Here is a 25,653-nt window from a genome sequence, read left to right on the forward strand (position 1 = left end):
TGGGTTTTCAGGGTCTTTGGGGTCTTCTGGGTCTTCGGAAACTTTTGGGTCTTCTGGCTATTTGGGGCTTTTAAGGGTATTTTGAGTCTTTGGGGCATTTTTGGTCTTCAGGGTCTTTGGGGTCTTTTGGGTTTAAGGGTCTTTTGGTTCCTCTGAGTCTTTGATGATCTTTGGGGTATTTTGGGTCTTTTTGGTGCTTTGGGTCTTCAGGGTATTTTGGTTCAAGGTCTTTAAGGGTCTTTTGGGTGTTCGTGGTGTTTTGGGTCTTTGCAGTCTTTAAGGGTATTTTGAGTCTTCAGGGGTCTTGGTGGTCTTAAGGGTCTTGGGGGACTTAAAGGGTCGTCAAAGATCTCGCGAGATTGGAGATCTCGCGAGATCTCGGAGACGGTGGGAGGGATTTTCGAAGCTCCACACGATCTCCACGTTTTTCGAAGTTGTCTGTTCACAATTGTATTTTGTCGAAACTGTATTTATCTTTCGGTGTGTGAAGTTATTGTGTGCAACTTTGGTTGTTTCTCGGTGTTTATCTTTCATAAATTGATCGTCTGTTTGCCGTGTCGTGTCTTGAGGCCTTGTACAGTGTGCACTGTACAACCTTGAGGCTTTGTTTTTCTCTCAGCGGTCCGTCATTTGTGATCCAATAACTTTCGTTCTCTGTATTCCCAGGCTTTTCACCCATAGCCTACTTCCTTGTGTAAATCTCAACTCAAAAAAAAAAAAAAAAAAAAAAAAAAAAAAAAAAAAAAAAAAAAAAAACATTTCCTTCTCTGTTCTCATTCGTTTATTCATTCTTATTCGTTCGTTCGTTCTTCGACCACGTGTTTCTCCCCCATTTCCCCAGATAGTTTTCACTCATTAACCTTCAATGTTTACACTTTCCCCTCAAGTTATGTATTCCGTCATATTTTATAACACCTTTTTCTTCTTCTTCTTTAAAAGGCTGCTTTCGACTTGCTCACCAAATCAATTCATCCCAAAAAAAATATCCATCTCCTATAGTGCCTTTTTTCTACATTCCCTAAACTCTCCTGCACTCCATCCTCCATCCAGCGTCCTTAAACGTATTTTTAACTCGAAGGTCACAAGAAACTCATTTTGCAATAAATGTTCGTTTCCCATAAATCGTACACTTTCAAAAATCCAATCTCACCCCTCCCCTCCAAATCTTCCCCATTACCCCTCCCCTCCAAATCTTCCCCATCACCCCTCCCCTCCAAATCTTCCCCATCACCCGTCCCTTTCAAATCTCCCCCCTTGCCCCCTCCCTCCTAAACTACCCCCTCACCCCTCCCCGCCAAGACGCCCCCTCGCCCCTCCCCTCCTAGACTCCTGCCTCACCCCTCCCCTCCAAATCTCCCCCATATCCCATCCCTTTCAAATCCCTCCCCTTGTCCCTTCCCTCCCAAACTCCCCCCTCACCCCTCCCCTTCAAATCTCCCCACCCTCATTGCTTCTCAATTTCCCCCCTCTCACTCCCCCTCCTCAAAGCGTCCTCCCCGCTTCTTCCCCCTTCAAACTCTCACCTCCATCTCCCCCAACCTTCTGCCTCGCTCTTCCCCCTCCTCAAATAACACCTCATTGTGGCTCACCCAATCACCATCAAACCTTTTGTCCGCCCCATCCTTCCCTTTCTCCGAGCTATTCTGAAATCTCTGACACACCTTCAACAGCTCTCCCTATCTCTTCCACCTCTTCCACATCTTACCCTACCCCTCCTCCCCCCTGTTCTGTATCTGATGCTCCCCCTTCCTCTTCATTAACGGTATGGACCTCAAACATCCGGGGCCTTCGTTCAAACTTAACTGATCTCTCCATACAGGTTGCTTCTGTCAAACCAGACGTGATCTGCTTAACAGAAACTTTCCTCCTTTATGATGTCTCTGATTCCATAGTATCTCTCCCGGGCTACTCCCTCCTCCGGTATGATAGACCTGAGCCTCGTCCTGGAGGCGGGGTTGCTATCTTTATCAAAAACTCTCTTCCTCACTCGCCCTGCACTGCACTCTCTCCACCTCACCCCCAGGAATACCTCTGGCTACGGCTTCCCCTTCGCTCCCACCTCTTGTTCATATGTGTGTTGTACCGTCCACCAAACAGTGATGACTCCATCTACATCTCGCTGTCTGATGATATGGACCAACTTCTATCTACTCATCCCAACTCTCTCTTCCTCATATGTGGAGATTTCAATTGTCACCATGCCAGTTGGCTGGGTGTGGGTACCTCTCTCACCAGCCATGGCTCTTCAGCAAAGGACTTCTGCGACTCACTGGGACTGACACAATCTGTCAATTTCCCGACCCGGATCTCAGTCAACGGAACATCTTCTCTTCTGGACTTGGTTATGACTAACTTCCCTGAAAATGTCTGCTGCTCTTTTTCTGCTCCGATCGGATCATCTGATCATGTCCTTGTTAAAGTGGACATCTCTCTGACCATCCTCAGGGAGCCTGCTCAGCGTCGACGAGTCTGGCATTTCACTCAGGCCAACTGGCACGGTCTTCAAGCAGCCATCAATCATCTGGACTGGTCTCCCATCTCTACCACCTCTGACATCAACTCATCCTGGGAATTCTTCCAAAGTAAATTGCTCTCTCTCATGCACAGATTTATCCCATCTCGTCTTCAGTTGTCATACCCTTCCTCCCGTCCATGGTACACGGAATCTTGTGGTGAGGCTGTTGCCCAGAAACAACTTGCCTTCGTTTCCTGGAAAGCAAATCCAACGGAAGGAAATCTCATTTCCTTTCACAAAGCCCGAAACAAGTGTGTGTCCACCCTCAGGAGAGCCAGGAAACAATATCTCTCCGTTCTCAAGACCGAACTCTCTTATCTGTCTCCCTCTTCCAAATCCTGGTGGCGTCTGGTCAAATCCGTTTCTGGTGTTTGTTCCCCCTCCATCCCCTCCCTTACCTCAAACGGCTACACAGCTGACTCCGCACGTGAAAAAGCTGAATGCCTCAACTCTGTGTTTGCCTCTAAATCTTGTGTCCCAAACCCATCCCTCTCTGTACCCACCATACCCAGTCGTACCCTGCTGCTCCTGGACTCCGTGTCCTTTCCTCCTGACAAGGTGGAAAAGTTTCTGTCAACCCTCGACTCTGATTCTGCAACTGGACCCGACGGCATCAGCCCACGGGTCCTAAAATCCTGCTCTGCCGCTCTATCTCACCCTCTCTCTGTTCTCTTCACCCTCTCTTTTGCTCAAGGTCAACTGCCATCTGCTTGGAAATCAGCCAACATCACCGCTTTGCACAAAAAAGGTGCAAAAACAGATCCTAGCAACTACAGACCAATCAGCCTTCTCCCAATTATCAGCAAAGTCATGGAATCCATCATTGCTTCGGATATGAAATCTTTCCTCTTCTCCAATGGCTTGATCTCTGATCATCAATTTGGTTTCAGACCAGGTCACTCTACTCTGGACATGCTGCTTCTGCTGTCTCAACAATGGATGGAGGTCCTCAATGCCAAACAGGAAATTAGAGCTGTCTCCCTCGACATATCACGTGCCTTCGACACGGTCTGGCACCCCGCTCTGCTCACCAAACTCTCCTCCTTTGGTATCCATGGAAATCTCCACGCATGGCTGGCGGACTTCCTCTCTCGTCGTCGTCAACGTGTGGCCCTGAATGGGTTTCTCTCATCTCCTCTTCCTGTTCAGGCTGGAGTTCCCCAAGGCAGTGTTCTGGGCCCCGTGCTTTTTCTGGTCTTCATCAATGATCTCTCTGACTCTCTCGAAAATCCTCTCTATCTCTTTGCTGATGACTCCACTCTCTGCCGCTCCATTCCTCTTCCCTCAGATCGGCAGTCTGCTGCCTCCTCACTCTCTGAAGACCTGGACAAAATCACAGACTGGTCAAACAAGTGGAACATGTCTTTCAATCCTGACAAATCTCACACTCTTACTATGTCTCTCCGAAAAGATCGACTGGACAACCCTCCCATCTACTTTCTCAACAATCCTCTCCAAGAAGTTCTGTCGCTCAAGATTTTGGGTCTCACTATCTGCCATGATCTTTCTTGGGAAAACCACATTTCCAAGCTGGCCTCCAAAGCCAGTCGCCGACTGGGCATCCTCCGTCGTGCGAAGTCCTTCCTCGGCACACCTGAGCTCCTCACCACATACAAGGCTTTCATCCGCAGCTCAATGGAATACTGTTCTCCCCTATGGGCCGGTGCTCCTGCCTCACACCTAGCTCGGCTTCACGCTGTTGAAACCAAAGCTTTCAGAATTATTGGAATCTCCCGCGATGAAGCTATCTCTGAGGGCCTTTCACTCACTCACCGCAGGCAGGTAGGTGGTCTTTCTGTCTTCTACCGACTCCTCTCCGGCCTTGCACCCCCAGCTCTCTCTGTGCTCTGTCCCCCAAATATTCCTACAGGTCGCACAAGATCTGCCAGCAACCCTCTGATGGTTAAACTGCCGAAATCTCGGCTCTCTGCTCACCTTCACTCTTTCATTCCTCTTTTCTCCCGCCTCTGGAACAAACTCCCTCACTCCCTTCAATCCCACTCCTCCCTCCAGGTCTTTAAAACAGCTGTTCACCACCATCTCTTATCTTCCCCCACCCAAAACCTTGATCTTTTCTACCCCCGCTAATTCACCCCAGATCCACCTTGTTTGAAATTCCAACTTCTTTCCTGGAAGTCCTGGCAGTGTCCATATGTTTTATACCTCTCCCACCGCCCCCTTCCCATGCCCCCCCCCCCCCCCCCCCAAGCCATCGCCCTCTCTCAGATCTCTCGATGTCTCCATGTCTCTCGGTCCCTGCTCTCAAATGTTGTGTTTGTGTCCTTCCCCCTCTCTCCCCATCTTGTCTACCGCTCCCGATGTTATATGTTTTATGTGTCGGTTTGTCTTTCTGTGTGATTAATGTTCGCTCTTTCACGAGCCTCGATCTTGTATACAAAAAAAATAAAAAATAAAAAATAAAAATAAAAAAAAGGTCTGAGGGGTCTCAGCAGTCTAAAGGATCAAAAGGTATATTCCAACAGTGACAAGAGTTCACGGACTGTGTTTTGGGTGTTAATTTTATTTGAAGAAGACGTTTTGGTCACAAATGAACAAACAAACAAACAAACAAACATACAAACATCACCATATACGTTTGCTCTATTATAATAAGATTTGGGATCCTGCTAAACATAATCCTCAAGTTGGTGAGATTGTGTTGGTGAGAAGATGATGCAGAGGTGTCACTCTTACCTTTGAGGTGTTTTGTCTGCATTCATTTACTGGCTTGATGAGAACCTGATGGGATTGGTGCATCACAGGTTAGGTTGGATTAGCACTGCATCATAAATTTTACTATTTTTTGGATGGATGTTAAACTATGTGTGATAAAGGGGTCAGAAAAAAACAAACAATTTAGTTATTGTCTGGGGTCAAAAAGCAAACATAATTTTATTATTTAACTTGGAGGGGGGAGGAGGGGGGGAAGCGGGGGAGTCAAGAGCCCCATTTTTATACCACCATGAGTGGCTGAAGGAGACGTGACTTTTTAATCTATCTATAATTCCAGTAATCTCTGTCTGTCTGTCTGTACGTACGTTTGTTTGTCTGTGACCGCTGTTTCTCGACAACCACGGGTCCGATATACTTTTAACTTGCCAGGTATATTGCTGGGGACCCGAGGATGTGCCTTTTCAAGGTTTCATATTAATCGGACAATTACTTACCGAGCTATGTCCAAAAAACGATTCAACCAATCAGAGAGCAGCGAACGATCGCGTGTGCCGAACGTGGCGGGCACACTCTGCCTCGGATGGCACATTTGAGACCGTATTCATTTATTTCACGTTTGCAAACTATGTTGGCGTTAAACTATGTTTTACAACTAATAAAAACGAATTTGCGATTCATTCGCTTTCCTGCGCGTTTGTGCACGCGATGGCGATTTCTTTACCAAACTCCGGAAGCCGTTCGCTTTGGACCAAACCATTGCATGTAAATAGAGGGGGGGGGGATTGTCACCACTCGCAAGCCGTTCGCTTTGGACCAAACCATTTCATGTAAATAGAGGGGGGGGATATAATTTTAGATATAGATATAGTACGGGCATGCCCTAGTATATATAAAGGAGCCATACGTGCGTGCAATATCCAACCATTGGGTGAGACAGTTCACCTGACTGTCTCACCCAATGGTTTTAAAATACACATTTTAAAATATTTTACCCTTCAGAACTTTAGTATTCACCCTTTAAAAGCCTTTCTCTTGAGCAGAGCTTTTACTACGGATGTTATGTAGGTTTGCTATTACAATACTTCCGACTATTTTCTCTTAAAACCGACGGGTTTCTGTGAAGTCGGTGATAGCATGAACTTTTCATGAAATAGAGCGCCCCTTTATATGAACTTTTGAGAGCATTACTTGCTTCCTCCGAAGAACACAAGAGTAATCCAGCATGCATCGAGATTTTTTGAATGGCCCTTATTTTCTATTTTTTTTTTTTTTTTTTTTTTTTTTTTTTTTTTTTTTTTTTTTTTTTTGTATACAAGATCGAGGCTCGTGAAAGAGCGAACATTAATCACACAGAAAGACAAACAGACACATAAAACAAATAACATCGGGAGCGGTAGACAAGATGGGGAGAGAGGGGGAAGGACACAAACACAACATTTGAGAGCAGGGACCGAGAGACATGGAGACATGGAGAGATCTGTGGGAGGGAGAGGGCTTTGGGGGGGAGGCATGTGAAGGGGGGGAGGCATGTGAAGGGGGGGAGGCATGTGAAGGGGGGGGGGTGGGAGAGGTATAAACATATGGACACTGCCATATGGACATTGTTTGGCATTTTCTACAAGCTATGGAATGTCCCTTCTTTTCTATTGTTTGCCACATGGCACATACCCTTATATAAAGGGGCCTTTTCTATGCCCCTGGCATTTTCCCAAGAATGTCCTTCATTTTATATGGCCACTTATAGTGGCAATGGAAAGTGGCAATCACAACAGATGAAAAAATACATGAAGACATCACATACATCAATTAAATTGCACTAATTAAAAACCAACCACTTTCCTGCAGTCTGTATGGGGGTCGTGCCCGATATTGTAAACCATCTCTCCCATTGCTCATCATTAAATATGGTATCAATCCAATCCTGGACAAAGAAAAAATTTTGCCGCCATTCTTTTCGTGCCTTTTTCATTCTCTTGGCACACAACTTCATTCTATATTAATCACTACCGGAGTCAAAATGTTTCTATGTCCAGCTTTTTGGGGTTCGCCCCGATGAGCCAAGCAAAAACTATGGCACTTCAGTGGAATTTGTTTTGAAAGCAATTAATTAGACATATTGGCCAATGTATATTCCACGTTTCTAGTTTCAAGTTAGTTTCTAGCTAGTTTCAATGTATCGCCTTTGAGATACGAGTGCCAACACATTTCGGTCAGACGGGCGGATGGACAGACTGAGACATCAACGTTGATTAAAGTTTTTTCTTAATAAAACTCAAGAATTGCGGAAACGCACCTTGCTGAAATTTGGAACATATTACCTCGATGTATAAAGCATTTACTTTTGAAATTTGCAGCAGATTTCATCCAGTAGAAGCCGAGAAACGAATTTTCAGTTCCCACTTTAATTAAAGTTGCATACAGAGAAACCGTTCCATATAAAGTTAAGGGTGCTTTGCAACGCCCTTAATTTTTGTTAAAGCGCACAGCTTGACACATTTAATCTATACCGTATTTTCCAATGCATTAACCGCACTTTTTATCGGAAAAAAAAACAAGTTAAAAGTTAGGGTGTGGTTAACACACAGATATAGCAAAAAAAAACAAAAAAAAAACTTTTTTTTGTATACCAAGTCGAAGCTCATGTAAGAGCACTACGCATGAATGAATGATCATTTTAAGGCCATTTTCCCCGCTAGAGCGGGGGTTAGCCTTGCGGGCCCCATGACAATCATGGTTCCCTGTTTGAGGCAATGTTTTTATGGCCGGATGCCCTTCCTGACGCCAACCCTTGGTCGCCTCTTACGATGTGCAGGGATACGGTGTACCTATTCTAAACCGGGGTACACACCAGGATCATTCATCCCAGCAAGCTGGTACTCAATTTGCCGACCTCGGAAGGATGACAGGCTGAGTCAACCCCCCTGGTGTTAATTCAGCGATCGACCGGGATTCAAACCCAGGATCCTAGGATCCCAAGCCGGCACCCTGACCGCTAAGCCAACACCAGGCTATAAAGAGTAAGAGCACTACGCATACACATATAATAAAGGGAGTGGGAGACAAAAAGAGGAGACATCTCCCAACATGTACCCAATGACGAGGCTTATACGACTACACACTTCTAGTCCTACATCATCAAACTTTGCCGGGAGCATGAATTTATTTTTTGAGGGTGAAAGTCAGGGGTGCGGTTAATAAACGGTCGCGGTTAATACACCGAAAAATACGGTATTATTGATGTTATTTGAGATCCTGCATCAACCTCAAGTTGGTGAGATTGTGTTGGTCAGACAGGGTGATGCAGTGATAGGACACTTACCTTTGAGATGTCTTGCCTGCATTCAATTCTTGGCTTGACGAGAAACTGTGGGATTGGTGTATCATGAGATTAAACACTGCATCACAAGTTGTACTATTATATAGATGGATGTTAAATTGGGTGTCATATCTGCGACCATTATTTTGTGGACATTAAAGATATCACAATGTATAATCGGAAAGAGTAAGCGAGTTATTGCTGCGACTCTACATATTCAAAATTCCTGCCAATTTTAGTCAAACTTCAGGACTGGCAAGTCAGTTTATGAAAGACTTGAGACAAAAACTTTCTCCAACCAACCCCACAAGAAAATGGGAATAATTGAGGAGGTAGTAGTAGGAGAGGTGGTGGAGCTAGTAATAGTATCGAGTCAGATTGTGTGTTGGCATGTAAAGAATCATACCTTTTGAGATTCTCGGAGAAGTCGAGTTAACTTTTCATGTGCTTGTGGTAGAATCCCATTATAGTCCGATCTAATGCCGAATGCCTCCAGCAATGAAAGTGAACCATTCAATATATTCAGGATTGCTTGGCCCCCTGATGCTTTTCCACCTGAAACAAACGCAATAACATCGACTTAAAAAACATGCACAGGGTGCAATATTATATTGTCATCTTTAAAATAAAAGCTTGAAGTTTGCAAGAAGAATTATTATGGATGGTAGACAAGTGACTACATCTGAAATATGAAAAACGAATACTCGTGAAAGAGGGCCAGAATCCGAAAAATAATTCAACATGATGAGGTGAGGTGAGGTGAGGCAGTTGTGGTGAGGCAGTTGCCCTGAAACAACTTGCCTTTGCCTCTTGGAAGGCAAATCCAACTGAAGGCAATCTCAGTTCCTTCCACCTAGCTCGGAAAAAGTGTGTGTCTACCCTCAGGAGAGCCAGGAAACAATATCTCTCGACTCGAAAGACTGAACTCTCGAACCTGTCTCCCTCCTCCAAATCCTGGTGGCGTATGGTCAAATCCGTTTCTGGTGTTTGTTCCCCCTCCATCCCCTCCCTTACCTCAAATGGCTACACAGTTGACGCCGCACGTGACAAAGCTGAATGCCTCAACTCTGTGTTTGCCTCAAAATCCTGTGTCCCAAACCCATCTCTCTCTATACCCACCTTACCCAGTCGAACCCAGCTTCTCGTGGACTCGGTGTCCTTCTCTCCTGACAAGGTGGAGAAGTTTCTGTCAAACCTCGACTCTGATTCTGCAACTGGACCATACTGCATCAGCCCACAGGTCCTAAAATCCTGCTCTGCCGCTCTTTCACACCCTCTCTCTCTTCTCTTCACCCTCTCTTTTGCTCAAGGTCATCTGCCATCAGTTTGGAAATCAGCCAACATTAACGCTTTACACAAAAAAGGTGCAGAAACAGATCCTTGCAACTACAGACCAATCAGCCTGCTCCGAATTATCAGCAAAGTCATGGAGAATCCATCATTGCTTCAGATATCAAATCAGGAATCAGATATCAGGAAGGATATCAAATCCTGCCTCTTCTCCAATGGCTTGATCTCTGATCATCAATTTGGTTTCAGACCAGGTCAATCTACTCTGGACATGCTGCTTCTGCTGTCTCAACAATGGATGGAGGTCCTCAATGCCAAACAGGAAATCAGAGCCGTCTCCCTTGACATATCACGTACCTTCGATACGGTCTGGCACCCCGCTCTGCTCACCACTCTCCTCCTGTGGTATCCATGGAAATCTCCACGCATGGCTTGCGGACTTCCTCTCTGGCTGTCATCAACGTGTGGCCCTGAATGGATTTCTCTCATCTCCCCTGCCAGTTCAGGCTGGAGTTCCCCAAGGCAGTGTTCTGGGCCCTGTGCTTTTTCTGGTCTTCATCAATAATCTATCCGACCCTCTTGAAAATCCTCTCTATCTCTTTGCTGATAAATCCACTCTCTGCCGCTCCATTCCTCATCCCTCAGATCGGCAGTCTGCAGCCTCCTCACACTCTGCATACCTGGACAAAATCACAGACTGGTCAAAGTGGAACATGTCTTTCAATCCTGATAAATCTCACACTCTTACTATGTCTCTCCGAAAATATCGACTGGACAATCCCCCCATCTACTTTCTCAACAATCCTCTCCAAGAAGTTCTGTAACTCGAGCTTTTGGGTCTCACTATCTGCCATGATCTTTCCTGGGAAAACCACATTTCCAATGTTAAGGCGTACGAGCCGAAAATATGGCAGTGTTGTGTCTTTATAGCACACGAGTGAAATGGAGGTCCCTGGTCTTATTTGAAAGGACGGACACAGCGAGGGTTTTCCGAAACCACAAACAAATAAACGTACAAGACACAAGAAATTGAAAATGCAACAAATAAAGGTTTAATGAAAATAAAGCAGGCAATAAAAATGAAAGGTGAGATAAGATCTATAATTCTAGATGAGGATCCTCCACACAGACAAGGGAATGATAAAATAAAATAAAATCCCTCCTTTTTGCCAACACTCAGCTTTTTGCCTTCTCGTTCGGCTGCATAGAGCACCGACTGTCCCAAACTTCCAGGAGGGCACACAAACCAGCCGCAGCCGAGAGCCAGAGGTACAAGCGTCCAACCCACACAAACGCCAGAACAGAGAGAGTGAAGGAAATGCGACCGCCTGCCACGTAGCCCAGGACAGAGAGAGACAAAATGGTGGTCACTTCGCTTTTTCTTCCTCCATTCTCGAACGTTCCACGATGACGTCACACTCTAACCAATCTCCACACCCCATCACTTCAGTCCATGGCCATGACCAATCCTAGGCAGGCCTTTGCCTTATGTGTCCATTGGAGCGTGAATAGCTTGGCCGGCTGATGTTGTAAATGTTAGGGATGGCCACAAAGGGTATTACAAACAGGGGAAATTAACCTTAACCCCTACTACTAATTAACATGGCATCACCCCTCGTATGATGCACAGGTAAACAAAGCCTTAAGCTATATTTTCCCTTCTCCTACTTATTGCATCGAAATGCTCCTACACATCACATGGTCCATACTATTTCGATTCAATCCTACCTTTCCTACGGTATTCTCCTACCTACCCCCATAAACATAACAATACTATCGTATTAATTTGTGATTGGTATGATGAATGATGCTGTTTGGAATGAAAATATAGAGAACGTGCTGTCAATGTCTGACGTTCGACTGAACGTGGCACAGGAATGTGGAATTTATTAGTTCATTGTTTGCCATTCGCCGTTTTTTAACCCGTCAATCACGAACTGGCTGTCCATGGCTGAAGTCAAAAAGATTTAATACTTACATCATTTGCTAACTGCTAACTGGTACCCCCACCCAGGTCATACTATTGTCTTCAACTAAAGTATTAAACAAGCCCGACTATGCCATTGTTAGACTATTGGTCTTGTTTTTTTAGCCCTTTCAATCAGCTCAAGGTAATAATAAAAAGCATCCTTTTTCTCTTTCTATCGTGGTTCAATGACAGTAAATGGCAATGACATAAGAGGGTGCATGGATGATTCAGGTATATGGGCCATAATAGCGGCGTGTTCAATTAACAACGGCGTTTTTGTTGAGAATGAGGACGCAAGACGAGACTATGTGCTCTACCGAGTGCTGTTCTAGTTTACATGATGCAAAAGAGAAATGTGCTGGGCCATTAGAAAATAGAGAGAAGTGCAGGTGCAGGACCATAACTTTTTTTTTTCTTTTTCTTTTTTATACAGAATCGAGGATCGTGAAAGAGCTAACATTTATCACACAAACAAATCAAACAGACAAACAAACAAACAAACAAAGTATATAAAAAGGGGAGCGGTAGACAAGATGGGGAGAGAAGGGGAATAACATAAACACAACATTTGAGAGCAGGGACATCGGGAATGTGTGGGAGGGAGAGGGCTTGGGGGGAGGCGGCGTGGGAATGGGGGGGGGGGGTGGGGGTGGGAGAAGTATAAACACAAGGACACCAAGGACTTCCAGGAAAGAAGTTGGTATTTCAAAAAAGTGGATTTGGGCTGAAATTAGCAGGGGTAGAAAAGATCAGGGTTTTGGATGGGGGAAGATAAGAGATGGTGGTGAACAGCTGTTTTAAAGACCTGGAGGGAGGAGTGGGATTGAAGAGAGTGAGGGAGTTTGTTCCAGAGGCGGGAGAAAAGAGGAATGAAGGAGTGAAGGTGAGCAGAGAGTCTTGATTTTGGCAGTTTCATCAGAAGAGGGTTGCAGGCAGATCTTGTGCGACCTGTAGGAATATTTGGGGGACAGAGCCCAGAGAGAGCTGGAGGAGCAAGGCCGGAGAGGAGTCGGTAGAAGACAGAAAGACTACCAACCTGCCTGTGGTGAGTAAGTGAAAGGCCCTCGGAGGTAGCTTCATCGCGGGAGATTCCAATGATTCTGAACGCTTTCGTTTCAACAGCGTGAAGACGTGTGAGGTGTGAGGTGTGAGGCAGGAGCACCAGCCCAGAGGGGAGAGCTTTATACTTAATATTTGCATTATTAACTTAATATTGCATGAACCAGCTTTCTGTTTGAGGGGTAGGGAAGGATTGTGAGGGGTCACCCAGGCAAAAAGAGCGCGCCTTTACTATAGTTATTCTCTGCAGACTAATGTAATTAGTACTGTAACCAACTATGGTATATGAGAGTACAACTCTCATATACTGTACCATAGTTATAACTGTTCAATTTTTGCCTGGGCAATGTCTCAATATTTGCAAAGATAAATGTATCTTGCACTTCTGACGAATGGAGTTAAGTATTCTATCAATCATTCACAAGAAAATGGCTAAATACAGTGCGGGACAGAGGTACTAAGGAAATATAGCCATGCAAGATCTGGCCTAACTAATGCAAGAAGCATGTCAGAATGTTTCAGTCGAATAAGGTGACAATATTTTGACTGATCAAAACAGAATTGATTGAATGGCAAAAAAAGGCAAATTGAATGACAGTCTCATGTGGTAAAAATGCAAGAGTACCTGTTTTCAATGTGAATCGCAAATCAGTAACTGTGCACTGAAGTTCACGAGGAAGGAAGAAACCAAAGACTGCAATCCAGTGCTTGTCGAGGCACTTCAGCAGTGCCTGCAGGTCCCATGGAGGCTGTATCAACACGACCTGCAAGAAAAATCTCTTCATGTATGATCCCGGAGAAGATTCTCATGTTGAGAGGCATACATGTGGTGGCAATAATTTGGGGGCACCCATATTTCTTGCAGCTTCTCCCTTTACAATACTGAGTATTGGCCCCGCTATACCCTCCCAAACCTCTCGCAGGGCAGTCCAAGACCATAAATGACATTTCCACTACTTGCGTCCCAGCCGTGTTATGTCAGCCCAGCCATGTTATGTTCTCCCTGTGGCCTTGTCCCCTTAGCAAGGCTCCTCACTGTCTGGACCACCCCTTTTGATTTCTCAGTATGGGATGAGAGGAGGGGGGTGGGGGGGGAACCATGTATAATAACCGGCTTGACAGTAAGAACTTTAATGTTTTCAGTGTATGGCCTCGGGGCGCTTCCTTGTGCATTGTACGCATCACGACTTGCTACTTGCTAATGTGGGTCGTGCTGCCGTGTAGCGGGCGCCGCCGTCTCGGTGCATAACTGGAAACATTCCGTGCATGTAACAGGCTCTTGTAATAAACACCGTGTGAACAGTTCTGAGTGCTTCCTGGGTCTCACTCTGGGAGGATTGGGAAGCGGAGACGTGGGAAGCAGATTGCTGCTACCACATACACATAGTGAAAATAAAACATGGAAATGAAAACCAAATCTTGCAGAAAACAAATTGAAAATATGGAGGTCCTCCACCCAATCCCTCTTCACAAAACAGAAAGAAACACCAACAAACCAAGTTGACAGGGCCCAAAATTTTTCATTCGGTAAATAGAACCATAACCTTAATTCAGGATGATGTGTATATATATATATATATATATATATATATATATATATATATATATATATATATATATATATATTGTTACGGATTCGGCCCTAATTATTGTTGGTATTATTATTATTGCTTGTTCTCAGTAAGGGTTATTGTGGTTAAAAGGTTTTAAAGCGCTCCTGGTAAAATGTGGCCGGAAATCCGGATCGTGACCCGGAAGAGAAGGGGAGCGAAGAAGACGAGGCGGGAGGAGATCGTGAACAGACGTTTTTGTGGAAGCTCCGGCCCGAGCGGTCGAGCGAGCGTACAGTGCAAGTGAACCTTGCGTCCTTGAAAGGAAGTTCGTGCGATAGGAGATATCGCCGGCATGCTGTGGAGCCTGTGTAGTCGGGTATCCTCATTGAGGTTCCAGAGTATCCTTGCCTCAAAGCCCCGGTTAGAGTGAAAGCCGTCCGCCATCTTCACCACGCGCGCAACCTGCAGTGAACAGATTTTGTCGCGTCGGCCGGCCATTATTCCCCGGTGGGTTGCCGGGGACGGCTGTGCAAGAAAGTGGATTTTGAGTATTATAAGGAGACTCGCTGATTGAACCGCAAACGTGTACGTCGGAGCGCGTCTTTGGGAGGTTTCCCATTTCGCCGCTATTGTGCGGGGTGTTGGACCACGTGACCTGTGGGTTGCTTTGATCATCCACGCCTCAATTGATTGTGATCGGACATTGATCCAACGATCGCTGGAGCGAGTCGACTTCGCCTTGGTGGGGTACAGAGACATTGGGGGAGTGCTGTGAGTTTGGGTTAAAGGAATAGATAAGGTTACCATCTTAATATTTGATTGTAGGGTTGATTGCCCCCATTGTTGTATGGCTCTTTTTGTGTGATTTATAATATATTATTGTTTGTTCATCACCCTTGGTGTGGTTTCATTATTGATTAATTTCAACCAAGGATAACATATCTTTCTGCCGGGGACCCTCTCGGGGTTTGGAGGTTTACAGAGACCAGGGGATAGGGGAGGACCCCGTAACAATATATTGTTGCGAATATGGAATTTGGCCTCCATATCCGCTTGTAAATATTCCCCTATTTTCCCCAATACTCCCCAACTATCCCCAATCCCCCATTCCCTAGTCCCATTGTCTGTAAACAACAATCAGTAGAGCCGACCTTCCCCTTATTCCCCCATTAAATGTCGTGCCCAGGTCAACCGCACCACACGTAGACAACTTTCTGACATCTTGCTAGTTATTCTTAGTCTATGTCAGTTAAGGCCTCGTTTCCATTAATTATGACTCTTCGTTGCACCAGAATGTGATTATATGGCATCAGTAGTGAGTTTAGGACCTTTCCCATACCTCCTTCCATCTTCCATACCTCCTTCCATCTTCTTCCACAACTATAACTACAACAACAGAGGAGATGGGGGCGGCGCGGCGGCGCGGGGGAGGATGCGTCCTCACACCGGCTCGGCGCTCCACGGGGTTACCAGAGGGGCTGGCTGTCAGCTCCTCGTCAAGGGCGGAGCCTGGTAACCCCCCCCCCCCCGCACCCAATCAGAAGGGCGGACCGATTCCATCTGGGGCGGAGCTAACGAGCCGAGGGCGTGTCACTCCCCGCCGGATATACGTGGCGACTTAGCGGCCGTGACGTGAGATGCGCCCCCAGCTGGAGAAAGAAGTACCTGCGCGCGCTGAGTCAGAGGCGCCCCGCCTGAGAAAGAACGTTGCCTGCGATCGCTGAGAGGAAGCGAACCCGCCTGGGAAAGAACGTTACCTCCGAGCGCTGTGACCTCCCCGCATCTTTGGACCGGACCGAACCGTGTGGATTCTGCCCCGAGCCCAGGCGCACCTGGAGCCACCGATACCTGCCTTTCCCTGCCATCAATCCCCGTGTGAGTCAGCCGTTGTCCCGTTTATCTGTCGTCTGTCCGGGGTCAATATAAGAGTGTGTCTAAGTGCCTGTCTTCCTGTGATATACCTCTAGCCCCTGTAATCTAACCTTTCCGTACGAATATAATTGAGAATCGAAACATTGGTGTCTGTCATTATAATCCAGCCGGGTGTCTTCTTTTCCTTTATTGATCCAGCGTAGCGCGGCTCCGTCAACGTCGAGTATAATCGGGTAATTTGTGCGGACACGACGGCCATTCCGCTCGGCCCACCTTAACATCAAAGTCGTGTCTGTAACATTTGGTGTCGAGGAGTGAGATTCGGACCCGGGACTAAATTAGTTCGGCCCAAATTTTGGGAGGGAAAATCGATTCGGAGCGCGTACTGCGCTCGACAAAATCGATCCGGAGCGCGGTCCCGCGGTTACTGCGCTCGACGAAATTATAACAGCAAAATTTGGATTTGTGTTACGAAACTCGAATTTTGAAAGTCGCGCTATGGCGGATCAAGACGGCTGGGGTCCGGTAGGGGAGAGTGAAGCAGGGTCGGTCCAGGACCAAATTGAGACACGTGAGGAGAGCGAAACAGCGGGGGTAGCAGACGCGCGAAATGGCGCCTCGCACATAGCTACGGCGGCCGCACCCGCTGCACAAGTGGGAGGGATGGCCCAGATGCAGGTCCTCATGGAGCAATTTATGGCGCAAATGCAGGCGTCCCTCAAACTGCAGAGTAACCAATTGGGGGTAATGGGGAACCGGATGGATGCTCAGGGTGAGCGATTGGAGGACCAAATGGGGGTAATGGGGAACCGGATGGATGCTCAGGGTGAGCGATTGGAGGGCAAAATAGGGGTAATGAGGGACGAAGCGAGGGGTACCAGTGAGGGATTAGACAATAATTTTAAGGGATTAGACATGAAATTTGGGAAATTAGACGATAGATTAGGGGAAATACAGGAGGGGTTAACGGGGGTAGAAAACAGAATGGCCGCTCAAGAGAATCAAATGGAAGGGATGCAAAAAGGGTTAGAGGGGTTAGAAAACACCATGGAAGGCAAATTGAGGGACATGAGGGACCAAGCGGAAAGGGAAGTTAACCAAATGGGGCAGCAGATAGAGGGGGTCAGAATGGGGGTAGAAACGAAATTGGATGCTCACAGGGAGGAAATGGAGCAGATGAGGGTGGCATCTGGGCAGGAGATGCAAGTGATGGGAGAAGAGATCAGAAGAGGTGTGAGTGAGGAGGTCGGAGGAGTGCGCGAGGAGGTGAGGCACTGTAAGGAGCACATGGAGAAGGAGGTGAGAAAGGGGACTGTAAAGTTACAAGGGGGCATAGAGGACCTGACGCAGGAAGTAGAACAGCTGACGGAGGGACAAAAAGAACTAACGGACCAAGTAAAGAAGAACACAGCGGTAATAGGAGGTTTAAAAGCGACACAAAACGACATAAAAAACGACTTGATAGCGACAAAGAGGGAATGTCAGATGGTACGTGAGGGACTGACAACGAGGTTGGACGAGGTGATAGAGGTAATGGAGGCGAAGGACCGGCAGGTGAGGACGCACCTGGAAACGGTCAAGGTAGCCATAGAGGATGAGCTTGAGGAGACGTACCGGGGAATAAAGGAGGTGAAGCAGAAACTAGAAGAAGTGGAAGAAGGGATGAGCGAAATTAAGAAGCGACGGAGAGGGGATAAGAAAGAAATAAAAGAGGAGATAAAAGAATTGGTCCAAAGTCTGTGTTTGGATCGTGATGATGTGCTCATTAACCGGATGAGGGATTCGCAGGTAATGGAGGAGAAGCGAAGAGGAAGAGGACCCGGTGTAAGTGGTGACCAATATGGTCGTGCGTATGATGCGCCAGGGGATTTAAGAAGCTTGGGGGTCGAGATAGACCCGGGTGTTCGTGAGAGGCCTCTGGTGAAGTGTGCGACAGGTCTGGTGTGCGAAAAAAGAGGTGTGCGAGAAAGTCCGACTCTGGGGTGTGTGAGGAAAAAGTGCGTGCCAAGGAGTGAGGGTGCTGGCGAGAGTGAGTCGGTCGTAGCGCGTGTGCGAGGGGGCACATGGAAGCGCGGTGTGGTGAGTGTTACAGAGGATGTAACGGGAGAGTGTGCGCGAGAAAGGTGTGTGACGGACAGGTGCATGGGGAAAGGGTGCGCTGTCAAAAGTAAGGAAGAATGCACACCTGTGGTGAGTGTTACAGAGGGTGTGACGGGAGAGTGTGCGCGAGAAAGGTGTGTAACGGACAGGTGCATGGGGAAAGAGTGCGCTGTCAAGAGTAAGGGTGAGTGCGCTGTCAAGGATGGAGGTGAAAGTAGTGAGAGTGACATGGAGCGTGAGTTAGTTGTGACAGGTGAGCGAGGATGGACACCTGGGATGGAAGGATGCACACCTGGAATGGTAGAGCGTGAGTGGGAATGCACGCTGGAGTTGGTGGTGAGGCACATGGCTGGGTGTGCGAATGAGAGCACACCTGTGATTGTCACAGAGGAGGTGACAGAGGAGGGGGCGCGAAGAGGTGTATTGGTGAGGTGTGCGAACAACGAATGTGTGCCAAAGTGTTCGGTGGTCAGGTGTGTGACCAAGGCTGTGAGTGGAATGGGTGTACCTGGGTGTGTAAGGAAAGGTACGAGGAGCATGGGCACGGCGGGATGTGTGAGCAAGGAACGGGCTGCGGGGTGTAAGCGTCCAGGTGAAGCATCGACGTTAGACGGGAAAGAGTTTAGAACGACTTATAGCCGAATCGGGCCCTCGGTGCGTGCTGGGCCTCGCTTTGAACGGCCGCGTCCGTGCTCCACTAGGCGGAGCGGGCAGCCCGATAGGAAGGGTCGTTATGGCGACCACGTTTTGTTGAGACGTGCCGGCAGGTCGAGATCGGGACATTGGATGGCTCCACGCCGAGGTGATGCGTGGGATCTCGGCCCGGGTAAGCCCCCGTCCCTGCGCCGAGTGCCGGACGCATCCAGCCGCTGGCACAAAACAACCAGCATCCATTGCTTGGCTTTACGAAGCCGGGCTTTGGACAGGGATTGGCGCACCGAGAGGTATTAGTGAGTCGACTGGGTGATGAGGTTAGTGTTTTGGACCCAAAATTAGAGAAAAACAAAATTTGATGATTGGCAAGGGATTGGCAGTAGTGATTGGCAGATGATGGGCAGTGATTGGCAAATTTTTAATTTGTTGAAATTTGATGTGCAAAATTGGTAGTGAGAGACCCCCGATGTGGTGGGATGGCAAATCCACCATCCTTCCCATATGTGGGGCAAATGCGCTATAGCTTATGGGGTTGATGGCAGTGAAAACTAGCCCGGGTGGGTTAGGATATTGGTAGGGATCTAGCGAAGATGACATTAGGTAACGTTAAGTTTAGTTAGTGACTGATACCTGTAGTGGGGACGCAGGTAGATTAGTATGGATGATAATGACGAGGGAGCGCAATAGTTTAAAGGGACGACTGGGAAGCGCAAGTTTCAGAAGGGAGTAGTTAGATGAGATGATGCCGTGTGTGTGTGAGGATGGAACAGGTGTGATTGCACAGGTGTGCAACTGGACAGGTGTGTGGAGCAGTGTGTGAGTAGTGAGTGTGTGGATCAGCGCGAATGCGCTTGGGGAGAGAAGGGTGCAGGTGGCACCAGGTGTGAGAGCACAGGTGTGCAAATACAGGTGTGTGGAGAGAGTTGGAGTAAGTGGTACGGAGTGGTGTGCATGGTGTGAAGGTGTGAATGGGGGAAGAGTGGACCCCCATCACGGATACCCGGGGCGGGTAGTGTAAGTGTTAGGTAGAGGGTACAGGTAAATTGTGGTTGGATATTGGCATTTGTGGTGCAGGTGAAAGAATGGTACATGGATGGGTGCATTAGTGTTGTGGAAATGGCTGGGCGTGTAGCCTGTTAGTGTGTGTAGTTGGTTGGGCACTCCACCACTGTGAGGATGTCGGCCAGGTGAGGCCGCAGGTGGGCTCTGGGAGCCGGTAGAGTTGTGGATGGGGCCCGAGGATCCGGAGGATGGACCCGGGTAGCCCAGTGCCAGAGAGGGCACCGAGTGGGGAGAGCGCCAGAGGGCCTTCCCCAGGTAGTTAGGTTAGGGTAAGGAGCAGGTAAGCTCGGAGGCAACTGCAGTGGTGGAGGTGTGCAGGTGGGTAGACCCACTGGGAGAGGTACACGCCGCAGCCCAGAAATTGTGCGAGGGCACCGGGAGATGAATCGGGGGAGTGAGACCCCAAATTGAAGAGCACCACAGTTTGGCCAATGGGAATTGGTTTTTAGAACCCATAGTGTAAGAGGGCCAATGGTTTGGCCGGAGAAAGACCCCGGGTAGTGTAAAGTTGTTAAAGTCATTTAGGAAATAGTTAGGATTAATGAACCTGTCGCACCATACGCAGCCACTTACCTGTGGTGATGATGATGACTCCACACCTGTGTTTTCTTTGTTTTGTGTTGCAGGAAGTAAGAATTGTTGTGAGGATTTGTGAGACGCATCACGACGTGGATGAGACATTGGGGTGATTCCATCTCTCCCTCCCTAGGAGGGACTGATGATGAATTGGTGATGGCAAATTTTGATGTTCAGTTGAAAATGGCAAATTTGATTGGTTAGGAGGGAGAGAAGACGAATTTGGTATATGGGAGGAACGGGGAAGACAGTAGGGATGTTTGTTGATTTGTAAAGTAGATGTTTATGAGTGGTGTTGTGTTGTGTGGATACAGTAAGGGGTAAGCGAGGGGCCATGTAGGTTACCTGGTGGGGGGGGCGTACGATAGGAACGTACCTGTCTCACCTGGTTCCCATGTGCCCCCAGTGTGCATTACCTTATATTGCGTGCACTTTTGCGCCCTTACCACCTTACTCACTTGTCTGCTTCTTTTGTCTCCCGCCTCCGAGGATCTGGCTTTGGGGTAGAGAGAGAGGAGAGAGAGGTGCTGGCTACGCAGTTGTGGGCCTGCACTTTCGCTGTTGGCTGCCTGGATCGATACACCATATGGACCGCAATGTTTGTGGCCACCCACAATGGACCGCAGTTCGTTTGCGGCCAAGCACCACCCGTTGATGGACCTATGGGTCAACGTGGCACCTATGCCATACAGGTGAACCACTAATAGTTAACACCACTGAAGGCCACACGAAGGGCAAGAGACACCTGCAGGGTTAGGGGTTGTCGAATTTATTTTTATTCCCATGAACAATGGTGACTGCACCGGATGGTGCTGACTGTGTGGTGGGGTGGTGCTTTTGATGCTGGGAAAGGGTGCTCTGCACGTTATTAAAGGCCGTCGGCCACAGAGCACTCGTGGGTTGGTGTATCGATGCTGGCAAGCGCGCTCTCTCTATGCATAACATCTGCATGTGTTCCTCCAAAAACAGGTCCTGGATCGTAGTGTAAATAGCAGCGTAGTCATGTAAATAATGCTCCCTACCGGCTGTATGTTTAGTTTGCGAATTCTTTCCGGATTCGGTTATCCTGTGGGTGTGTTTCTGTGAGGAGAAGGGTGCAACGTCGCAGGGGGACATATTTACTCATTTGTGAATATCTGTAAAACTGTCGCACTCAGGGTAGAGTTAATAGTAGAGGGAACTACATTGCGTGCCACACTAAAGTAGGTAAAAATTTATCGGGTCGGGACGCCCCGAGGGTAGAGAAGGGTGCAATGTTGCGAATATGGAATTTGGCCTCCATATCCGCTTGTAAATATTCCCCTATTTTCCCCAATACTCCCCAACTATCCCCAATCCCCCATTCCCTAGTCCCATTGTCTGTAAACAACAATCAGTAGAGCCGACCTTCCCCTTATTCCCCCATTAAATGTCGTGCCCAGGTCCACCGCACCACACGTAGACAACTTTCGGACATCTTGGTGGTTATTCTTAGTCTATGTCAGTTAAGGCCTCGTTTCCATTAATTATGACTCTTCGTTGCACCAGAATGTGATTATATGGCATCAGTAGTGAGTTTAGGACCTTTCCCATACCTCCTTCCATCTTCCATACCTCCTTCCATCTTCTTCCACAACTATAACTACAACAACAGAGGAGATGGGGGCGGCGCGGCGGCGCGGGGGAGGATGCGTCCTCACACCGGCTCGGCGCTCCACGGGGTTACCAGAGGGGCTGGCTGTCAGCTCCTCGTCAAGGGCGGAGCCTGGTAACCCCCCCCCGCACCCAATCAGAAGGGCGGACCGATTCCATCTGGGGCGGAGCTAACGAGCCGAGGGCGTGTCACTCCCCGCCGGATATACGTGGCGACTTAGCGGACGTGACGTGAGATGCGCCCCCAGCTGGAGAAAGAAGTACCTGCGCGCGCTGAGTCAGAGGCGCCCCGCCTGAGAAAGAACGTTGCCTGCGATCGCTGAGAGGAAGCGAACCCGCCTGGGAAAGAACGTTACCTCCGAGCGCTGTGACCTCCCCGCATCTTTGGACCGGACCGAACCGTGTGGATTCTGCCCCGAGCCCAGGCGCACCTGGAGCCACCGATACCTGCCTTTCCCTGCCATCAATCCCCGTGTGAGTCAGCCGTTGTCCCGTTTATCTGTCGTCTGTCCGGGGTCAATATAAGAGTGTGTCTAAGTGCCTGTCTTCCTGTGATATACCTCTAGCCCCTGTAATCTAACCTTTCCGTACGAATATAATTGAGAATCGAAACATTGGTGTCTGTCATTATAATCCAGCCGGGTGTCTTCTTTTCCTTTATTGATCCAGCGTAGCGCGGCTCCGTCAACGTCGAGTATAATCGGGTAATTTGTGCGGACACGACGGCCATTCCGCTCGGCCCACCTTAACATCAAAGTCGTGTCTGTAACAATATATATATTATATAGTAGCGAGGCACCCGTGCAAAAAACAGCGAATGGGAAATGATGAACCAATAAATTCCACATTCTTGTGCCACCTTCAGTCGAACGTCAGGCATTGACAGCACCATTGACAAGAAGGGCACGTAGGATGGCGAGAAAGGCACGGAGCATGGCAAGAAGGCAGAGCATGAAGTGGGAGAAAGAGAAGGATGTGTGAGTATTTTAACTGCTACTATACTGGCTTGCAAGGGATCAGACTACAAGCTACCAGCCATGCATTGACAACTGTATATTTCAGTGAAACTGCTAGCCTTTTCCATTTTATTAGTTTCCAAACACCCATCTGAAAATGATTTTCCAACCCGCATCACTTCAAGAAGTTCTTATATCAACTAGACTTTAAAATGTCAAACTTCATTTCCAGCCCGACTTCATTCACCTTTGTATTTGCGGGCTCTTCAGATCACTGGCTGTTCAGGGTTTAAATACAAATAGCTGTCAAGATATAATTGTCTATGGCCTTTCAGCAAAGCTGAAGTGCAAAATCTCTTATAAAAACTCATACTAAATACTATCCTTTGACAACATACACATTCCATCTCACCTCTAGCCAATCTTCATCAAAAGCAAGGCGCATCTCCTTCTCCATAACAACTGTCAAGACATCTGTCATCGTTTTCTGCAACTGTTTTAAGGTTTCTGAGATGTCAACCCAACATTGTGCATCTGGCTTTGGCATGGCGAGGTTAGGTTTCCTCTCAGTTTTCTCTCCTGCTCGAGTGACGACCGACGAGGGGACTGCAGCTTTGGTCATAGATGAGAGGTTTGACAGGTCTTCCGCTTTACAGACTTCAATCCCAATTGACAGGTCTTCCGCTTTACAGACTTCAATCCCACTCACCAATGCCTTTGTACAAAGGTTCACATCATTGCTGTGAATATGAAACAGTAAAAGGGGGTGGGGGGAAGCAGCTCCCTTAATGTTTTCAAACATGAGCAGACTTGATATGCATCAAAAATATGTGAATTTCAAAAAAAAAAACATTTTGAAATAAATTAATTTGAGGCTCGTGGTGGAGCTTGCACAGGAATCACCCTGAAGAAAAATGCAATAATAGACATCAGTGTACTCTTACGGGAATAAAAAGGGCATTATTAGACAATGGACCAACATGTAGTATTTAGGATGCGAATCTGGGATCCTCATCTGTAACCATGGTTAACTGCCACCAAAGGTGGACTGAGGTTATGTTTTCATCCCTGTCTGTGCATCTGTCTGGGAGCAGGATATCTCAAAAAGTTGTGGACGGATTCGGACGAAATTTGGTGGAGAGGTTGAGTATGTGACAAGGAGGCATCGATTCCATTTTGGTGAAGATCTGCATTTGAAATTTTTTTGATTTTGAAAGCGATTCTTTACCATTGAGAGATGGGGCCAAAAACGAAATTTCAAATAGTTATGGACGGATTCGGACAAAACTTGGTGGATTAGTTGGGTAGGTGACAAAAACGAGAGATTTGATTTTGTTTAAAGTACAGATACAGATCGAGCCAATCAGTGGGCTACAAAATGTAAACTGTTCAGCCTGGCAGTGACGTGCTCGGAGTGCCGTTGTGGTTTAAGATGTCAATGCTATCAAGCAAAACCAAAGTATTGACATCAACCTCCCACAACCCCTTGCCTTCTTCCTTCCCCCCTCAAATTCCCAAACCCCAAGAATAACTAATCAAGTGACATATGTGGGAAAATTACACGCACAGACCAGGAATCGAACCCAAGTCCTCTGATGAACAGTACCAATGCTCTGCCATCTGAGCTATCTGGGTGACCCTGACCAAGCATGCAATTTTCCCACACATATGATTGCCACTCTTTCCGTTACTGCTTCCGGGGCACTCGCTGCCAACCATAGGAGCACCAATGGCCTGCTCACGAGAGGGTCTTCCTCCAATGGGGGAAGAAATCCATGTCCGCTATTATAAACACCACTGGGGGCGTAAAAATACAATTAAATTAATAAACACGATTATAACTAATTAATTGACATGTGGGAAAATTAGACACCCAGACCAGGAATCAAACCCAGGACCTCTGGTGAACCGACTCTGGTACATTAGGTTGAGGCTCGTGTAAGAGCTAACACATATTGTAGTGAAATTATACCAAGGTGAACCCAGGGGTGCTCGCTACGGAATGGGGGGGCGTCTATAAGACCCGGGACAACCGGGGCGTGCCGACACTTCAGCGGAACTCACTGTGACATTATCCAGTAGTTTGAATGGTATGTACGCCCCAAATGCTGCGCTGACAATGCGCTGCGCTAACCATTGTTATATTGCATCGACCATTGCTGCTCATGAAATGCTCTGATTTAATGCCTATTGCATGCATGTATTTTTACAGGATGTACTGCAGCTCTAAATGATATTAAAACCTACCCAGAGGTCAAGTCGTGTCTGAGCTTGATTTTCACGACATTTAATATCATTTAGATCACCGGAATGGCTGACCACAAGATGATCGTGGTACCGATTCTCGGAGCCGACCCTCAAGCTGAGGGATCTGCATCGGAGTTTGCTCATTGGCTCAACACGCTGCAGAATTACTTTGCGGCTCA

The 25,653-nt window shown here is 47.5% G+C and overlaps 1 protein-coding gene across 2 annotated transcripts in view; it reads right to left on the reverse strand.

Moving 5' to 3' along the window:
- SWT1 (SWT1 RNA endoribonuclease homolog) overlaps nucleotides 1–25,653 on the reverse strand; it is an 80,376-nt gene that overhangs the window by 21,330 nt on the left and 33,393 nt on the right. Inside the window, exons 7-11 of one of the 2 annotated variants that reach the window (XM_078767516.1) lie at nucleotides 23,640–23,967; nucleotides 13,448–13,586; nucleotides 8,911–9,059; nucleotides 8,508–8,552; nucleotides 5,210–5,254 (exon numbers count right to left, since the gene is read on the reverse strand). In XM_078767516.1, the coding sequence (XP_078623642.1) occupies nucleotides 5,210–5,254; nucleotides 8,508–8,552; nucleotides 8,911–9,059; nucleotides 13,448–13,586; nucleotides 23,640–23,967 (706 nt within the window). The remainder of the gene's footprint in view (nucleotides 1–5,209; nucleotides 5,255–8,507; nucleotides 8,553–8,910; nucleotides 9,060–13,447; nucleotides 13,587–23,639; nucleotides 23,968–25,653) is intronic. The other variant, XM_078767517.1, reaches the window with a different exon arrangement.

Source organism: Myxine glutinosa, chromosome 13 (genome assembly GCF_964187855.1).
Source record: "Myxine glutinosa chromosome 13, kmMyxGlut1.1, whole genome shotgun sequence".
Classification (NCBI taxonomy): domain Eukaryota; kingdom Metazoa; phylum Chordata; class Myxini; order Myxiniformes; family Myxinidae; genus Myxine; species Myxine glutinosa.